This window comes from Apaloderma vittatum, unplaced genomic scaffold, assembly GCF_000703405.1.
Source record: "Apaloderma vittatum isolate BGI_N311 unplaced genomic scaffold, ASM70340v1 scaffold7749, whole genome shotgun sequence".
Taxonomy (NCBI): domain Eukaryota; kingdom Metazoa; phylum Chordata; class Aves; order Trogoniformes; family Trogonidae; genus Apaloderma; species Apaloderma vittatum.
Window position 1 is genome coordinate 10,861 of NW_009733487.1, and position 6,661 is coordinate 17,521.

A 6,661-nucleotide genomic window follows, 5' to 3' on the forward strand; every position below is an offset into this window, starting at 1 on the left:
TTACAAAATGTGGGAGACTTTCTGCCTTATTCAATCAGTGCTACCCAACTTGATCTTGGTCTTCAATCTCACAACATCTCAGCCCTCTCTAGATCAGTATCGTGCTTGCCTTCACCCCAAGTCAGCTGAGGGAGACTGAGCTTGCTTTTAAGATTATTTACAAAAGCAGCACTAAGATCCCTGGTGACCCTCATTTCTTGAGTATGGTGATTAACCCCAAATGCAATACCAGGGGTTTGTTTCTTGTCTTTTAACTAAATCCCAGGGATTGGGTCCCAGGGTGGTGCAGAGAGGTCATAGTGAAGGCGGCACAGGTTGTATCTAATGCGCACCTTCAGAAAAGCCAAGAAAATGACTTACAACAGATGCTTCACATTACACGGCTCTGTTGTGAGAGTTAATGCAACAGGGAGCACAATAATGGGCTTAATCATTATGAGATGTAAACAAGACCATTAATTAATAGTCCCTTCTAGGAGCACAGCCCTACAAATGCATAAACAGTCCTGGGACCCACTCAGCACCTCCCATCTCCTGCTTTGCTCAGTGTCATGGCCTGGGTAAGTGGCTGGGGCACCTGACTTGGGGATGGGGTGAGGATTTGAGGGCAGCACTCAGGTGGTGCCAGCTGCCACCAAGGACAACTCAACTGCAGTGGAATACGTCTGCTGAGGAGGGACCACTTCAGATCTCAGGAAACCTCCTGTGGATTTGCTTGGGATGCAACATGATTATGGGATATAGGGCTGGATGATACTCAGAGGAAAGCCTTGTTGTGTCTAGAGCCAAGGCTGAGCTCTCCCCAGCCCTCTGAGCTCAGCACAAACCCCATCTCATGCCCTCAGAGGACATCAGGACTGAAGACCCTGCAAGCAAAGCCTCAGCCAGAGCCCAGGAACGCAGATAATGGTCAACACAGACAGATGGACGCTCGCCTGCCCCATCCACCCACGCTACCCAGGGCAGCACCCCACAGCAAACCAACCGCATAGTTACCCCAAAGCATTCCTGTTGGTGATCCAGCCCGGCAGCCACCAAACAGCACCAAAGGTGAGAGGGAAAAAGAGAGAAGAGAGGAAGAAGGTAAGAAAAGTGTTAGTGGAACTGCATGGGGGTGACCATGGCCTCTCAGGCAGCTCTCTGCCTCCCCACGCCTAGGATGAAAGGCACGATGGGGAGATCATGCTGTGTCCTCCAGTGTGGGGCTTCTCTCCAGGGAGCTGGGAGCCCCTGCCCTCCCTGCTGGAGGTTTTGGGAGGAGTGTGTCGCAAAACCTCTGCTGCAAGAGGAACCCGCAGAAAGTGGGACACTGAGTGACAGCAGGTGGCCACGTGGTCCTCAGCCAGGAGTTGGGGAGGGACCTTGAGGCTTGTCCCCAACCAGCGAGAAGCAGGTGCCTCTGAAGGAACCTACTTGCAAGGCCACAACAGTTTCTGTGCAAAGAGGTTAACTCTGCTAAATCACTTTCATCAAGAAATCCGCCGATTACGAGCCTATGCTGCAGCATGGGACCTCCTGCAACCCAGCAGGACACCTGCTCAGACAAGCCAAGGGGATCTACAAGGTCCCTATTGTAACCAAGGCTCTGCCCCTGCTTAAGGCAAGTCCCTGCAACGTGCACACAGAGGGCTCAGCACTCGGGGCAAAGCCTACAAACGTCTAAATAAAACATTTTGTAAAACCCATAGAAAAACCCCCAAGACTCTGACTGCACCTTAGTGAAACACTAGGTTGTTTCACAGAACGTATTGGTCCCTCTGGCACCAATGCCAACAGGCACAAGGAGATGCTCCTCACTAAAGAGGCAGCTCTGTTGGGTACCTCTGCATGGAGAAACTCCTGCCCTCGCTCACCAGGTAAAGATGACGATGGCTACTCACTGACCACTCAACCTTTCCACCACTCAGCCTTTCCCGCTGCTGCAAGCCCGTGGGCGTAGGTATCACCACTTCTCGGCAGCTCTGCAAAGCCGCAAGCAGAGCCTTTAGTTATAGTTCTGGCTATTTCAGTTAATTTAATTTGAACTCTTTGGAGATTCATGGTTTTATATCGGGCTTTTTATTTAGGCTGCATTTGGATTGACGTATTAGCTTTCCACGTGCAGAGCCACGGATAAGCTGAGACAGCCTCTCGCTCGGGATGTACGGACTCCGAGGGGGCAGTGGACAAGCCATGATGACACACAAAGAAATGGCTTCATGGGTGGACATTTTCCAATGTGGTACTGGCAGCCAGCGGACGATGGTGGCACTGCTGGACTGGCTCAGAGACCTCCCGCTGTGCCCACAGGCACCCAGGACCCTTGTGGGAAAACCAAACCCCAAAGGGGAGACAAAAAGGGCAGAAATGCTTTGAGTGACTGCCCTGGCAGAGAGGGGATCAGCCAGCCTCAGAGATGCTCAAACCATCCCTGTGGTCAACTCCTAGGAGCTCAGAGTAACATCAAAAAAAACCAGTGGACCCACCCCATTCCGGGGTCTGTGGTCAGGCTCTGCCCAGCGGCTGGTTTATCCCCACAGCGAGTGATCTGAATTCTCCCCTCCTCTTCCTGAGGGGAGAGCAGCTGCTGAAAGCACCGAGCGAGGAAGGCAAAAGCAACGAGCCAGGGAGCGCCCAAGTGGGTGAGAGCAAGGGGAAGGAGCTGCCACCCAGCCCAGGGTGAGGTGGGAGGAATGGATTAGGGGCTGTAATCCATCAAGCAGGACCTCAGGGCTCAGACCCAGCTACCCCAAGAGCACGATACCTGAGCTGTGGTCAAGGACAAGGCTCCAGTCTGCGTGGCTGCCAGACCCACCCCTAACGCCACCACTGCCAGAGTCAAAGGCACAAAGAAAGAACAACAGCGTGACAAAGATGTGCAAGCCTCTTCCTCCTCTTGCACTGACGGAGCACCATGGCTCCCGGGATCATGGGGTGCCCCTTGCCCATGAGCATCATGTTGGCCCCGACTCGCTGGATACCAGCACATTTCTTCCACAGCACGTTTCTTCCCGTGCTAGCACTGCACCACCTGCCCCAGCCAGCAGCATGGAGGAGGGCAGAGTGGCATGAAACTCACCCCTGCATGCTCCTGCCCTCCATAGGCACCACAGACACCAAACCACCCTGCAGAGGAGGACCCACAAGTGCCACAAGCTGGGTGGCAGAGCCCAGCTGCAAGACAATGCACGGCAAGGACACGAGCAAGCACGCAGCGCCCTGACCTCACTGTGATGCTGTGGAGGACGCAGGCACAAACCCCGACCAGCTGCCATGCCCATCCCTGCAGGGCTCCAGGGCAATGCTCCCTCCTGGAGCAGAGGAAAACCCATCGAGCTGGGGTATCATTTCAAGCACAACCACGTTCAGAGGGCAGCTCCACCTGGCAAGCTGCTGCTTTTGCTGTCTCTGTGAGCCCTGGGATGCGTAGCAGCTGTATAACTCCAGTTCTACCACCCTTAGGCCTTTTATCCTCTCTGACAGTCACTTCTGCCATCTTTCAAGTTTGCTTTATCCACCAACCTCTTCCTATCATCTCCAGCTTACCTTGCCTTGCCTCCTGCCTGCTTGCTCACCAGCATGTGACAAACAAGGAGAAACACATCTCTGGAGCAGCCACGCACTGCTGCCAGGAGCCAACCCAGAAGCAGAGCAGAAAGGTGCAAGAAAATCAAAAAAACCCAACCCCAGGGTCTAATAGCCACAATGCACAGTTGCATTCCCCCACCCCAGCCATGGGAAGATAAAGAGCTGACAAGGACAATGGCCACTTACGCCAAGGCGAAAGCCACCAGCGCTCCCACCACCACGATGAAATCCAGGATGTTCCAGAGGTCTCGGAAGTAGGAGCCATCCTGCAGGATCAAGCCCTGATCGATCATCTGTGGGGCGAGGAAGGGAGAAACAGTGAGGAAAACCAGGAAGGGAATGAGCAGCTCGGCCATCAAGTGGAAACAGCCACAGGTGGGATGTGCTGGGAACAGGGACATCTCTGGAGAGCCGCCTGCACCTCAGCTATATATCAGTGAGCATTATATTTCGGAAGCCCGGAGACTGATAAAAGCGGTGCTGAGCATTCTCAACTCCCAGCGCTAAGAACCAGTTTTTAAAGCCTCCATCATCCAAACTTAGGATCAGAACTGGAAATCTGAGCTGTTTCCCACACACTGCAAGGACGCTGCGGGCCACAGCAGCTCCAGCACAGTCAGCCTGCAAAGCCTCTTACCTTGATGACCATCTCAAAGGTGAAGACGCCGGTGAAGATGTAGTCGAAATACCTCAGGACCTGCAGAGAGAGGGCACGGGCACTCCCTGCAGCCGCGGCCAAGCAAAATGGCACACTGGTGCCCACCCCAACCCCGTTATCGCCCCACACTGGGACTCGCCTGGCTTGGGTGCAGATAGAAGGTTGGTTTGCTTTCCCCATTCCCAGCACGTCCCCTAAGAGAGCTCGGGACAGCCAGAAACCCAGCCTGCGTGGGCAGGAGAGACACATTTCCCATGCACTGTGCAAGCAGCTCTGAAATTCCGCTGCAAGCTGGAATCACGCTCCTCCGTACCAGTCCCTCTGCACATCAGCATCTCCCCAGTTTAAGCTACATTGCTGTCAACAAGTTTAGAGCTCCCCAGGCTCTAAACCCCACGCGTGGGAGGCTGAAAGGGATTTCCAGGGTTTATAAAGGAAAGTGATGGGGAAGAAGACCCAAGACGTGGTGCCAGTGCTGCCACCAGCTGCCCTGCTCCATGTCCCACCACGGAAGAGCTAGACGCCTACAGGACCTCTGCCTGCAGGATGAGGGGAAATCAGGGGAGGTTTCGCAATCACTTTGTTGCGGTCCGAGTTGGTGAGGACAGGATCCTCCGCTGCGAGGGCGATGCTGCTGGCGGCGATCACCAGGAGGATGCACATCTCGAAGTAGCGCAGGTTCACGATGTAGTGACAAGCCCGCCGCACCCTGCGGGGAGACAGCCCGACCTGTGAGACCCTGGCACGCACCCTGTGGGCAAAACCAACCCCACCCCGCCAGCTTTCAGGGCAGAAAGGTGGTAGAAGGCTGAGGAGCAAAACAAGGGAGCCCAAGGGCTTGCTGATCCCTTTTTGCTTGGCTGCCCCAGGCACCCAGGAAGAGTCTCTGAGAAATTGGGGTTATTCTTCCAGCTGCTGGAGCTAGGCAAGAGCTACAGGGGAGCATAAAACTGCAGAAAAATGTCGCAAGCATTGAATAAAAATCACAGCTAGCAGCAGTCAGGAGAGAAAACCGTGAGTGTGGCTGCCACAGAGAGAGAGAGAACTCCTGGGGCTTGGGGAACACCATGGCTAGTTATTCAGGCTCTTTAGGAGATATTCGACCCCCTTCCCAAGGGGATCTCTTGTTTTAAGGGATGTCATAGGGTCCTTCCCCTTGCAGCCCTCCCCAGCTCCAGGCTCCTACGGTCCAAAAAGTGTCTCACGGGTTGGTGGTGCTGAAGATGAACATGGAGCTGTGCGGCACCATCGCTTTGCCCGTCCCGCTTTTCTCCTTCTTCTGCTTCTTCTTCTCCATCTCCTCCTCATCCTCTTTGGTCTCAGCCTCCTTTAAGGGGCTGGCTTCACCGTCTGTCTTGTTGCTAACTGCAGGAAAGCGAGAGCCTTTGCCTGGCCTTGCACCCAGACAGCACCCTGGGGTGTTCCTACCACCCAAGAACATGCAATTTCCCCCGTTTTCTGCTTTGCATCCCTGTGCTGTTATGGGGAGAGGGACCAGAAGGGAAGAAAAGACAAAAGCTGCTGGGTTGAAACAGACGAAAGGGGTTCTAACAAAGACAGCTTTTGCTGTGCTGTTTAATTAATAAAACTGTTTAAAGCAGCTCACCTTGTCAGCAAGGACATTGTTAAGGGGTCTGAGTAGCAGCGAGCTGAGTGGAAGCTGCTGATGTGTTAGGAAAAACATGGGATGCAAGTGTTTTGCCCAGGCAGGGAGGAAGAGGGAAGGAGCGGGTGAGAAGGAGGCGAGAAGAGGAGAGGCTCCCCAGGGGACAGTGGCACATGGGCGCTCTCCTTCAGGCTCCCCTGCAAAACTGGGGTTCAGGAGGGAGGTGCTACAAGAAGCAGCAAGGGAAGCCCCCCCCAAAGTTGAAGTATGAAAATGGGAAAAGCTATGCAAGAAGCTTTCCATCCCTGCAGGGTCCCCGAGGGCTGGGAGAGGGGCTCAGGAAAGAGAGACGGGCCCTCACTCTGTACCACAGTGGAGTCGGGAACATCAATCATGATGGCCGTGCTCTCCGTGGCCTTCTCGGTGTTGGGGGTGATGGAAGAGAGGTCGGGCTCGCTCCGGCTGACAGCGCGGCTGGCCTCCAGCAGCGCTTGCTCGCTGGTGTCCAGGCTGCTGCAGTCCTGCTCCGTCAGGCTGCCCGTCTTCCCCCGGGAGGACTCGGGTACCGTTTGCGGGGGTCCCCCCTCCGTGGCAGTCCCGGCCAGCTCGGCATCCCCAGCAGAGATCCCGTTTGGCCTGCAGGTGGGATGTGAGAAGGAAAAAGGGGTGCAAGAAAATAGAGAGGACAAGCTGCTGTGGGAACTGCGAGGTGCCCTCCCTGGGTACCAACCTGATGGGCTCCCCGCTCGCCTCTGTCTCTCCTGGAATCAGAGCCTCCGCTGCAGCCGTGTCCCCACGCCGGTCCCCATCCTGAGCCCCCTCCGTGGGGC

General features: G+C 55.1%; 1 protein-coding gene across 1 annotated transcript in view; it reads right to left on the reverse strand.

The window, feature by feature from the left end:
• LOC104278821 (voltage-dependent R-type calcium channel subunit alpha-1E-like) overlaps positions 1-6,661 on the reverse strand; it is a gene marked incomplete at its 3' end in the record, with an annotated part of 75,523 nt that overhangs the window by 10,828 nt on the left and 58,034 nt on the right. Inside the window, 6 exon segments of the mRNA XM_009875916.1 lie at positions 997-1,008; positions 3,754-3,860; positions 4,205-4,264; positions 4,805-4,934; positions 5,431-5,590; positions 6,193-6,467. Coding sequence (XP_009874218.1) covers positions 997-1,008; positions 3,754-3,860; positions 4,205-4,264; positions 4,805-4,934; positions 5,431-5,590; positions 6,193-6,467 — 744 coding nt within the window.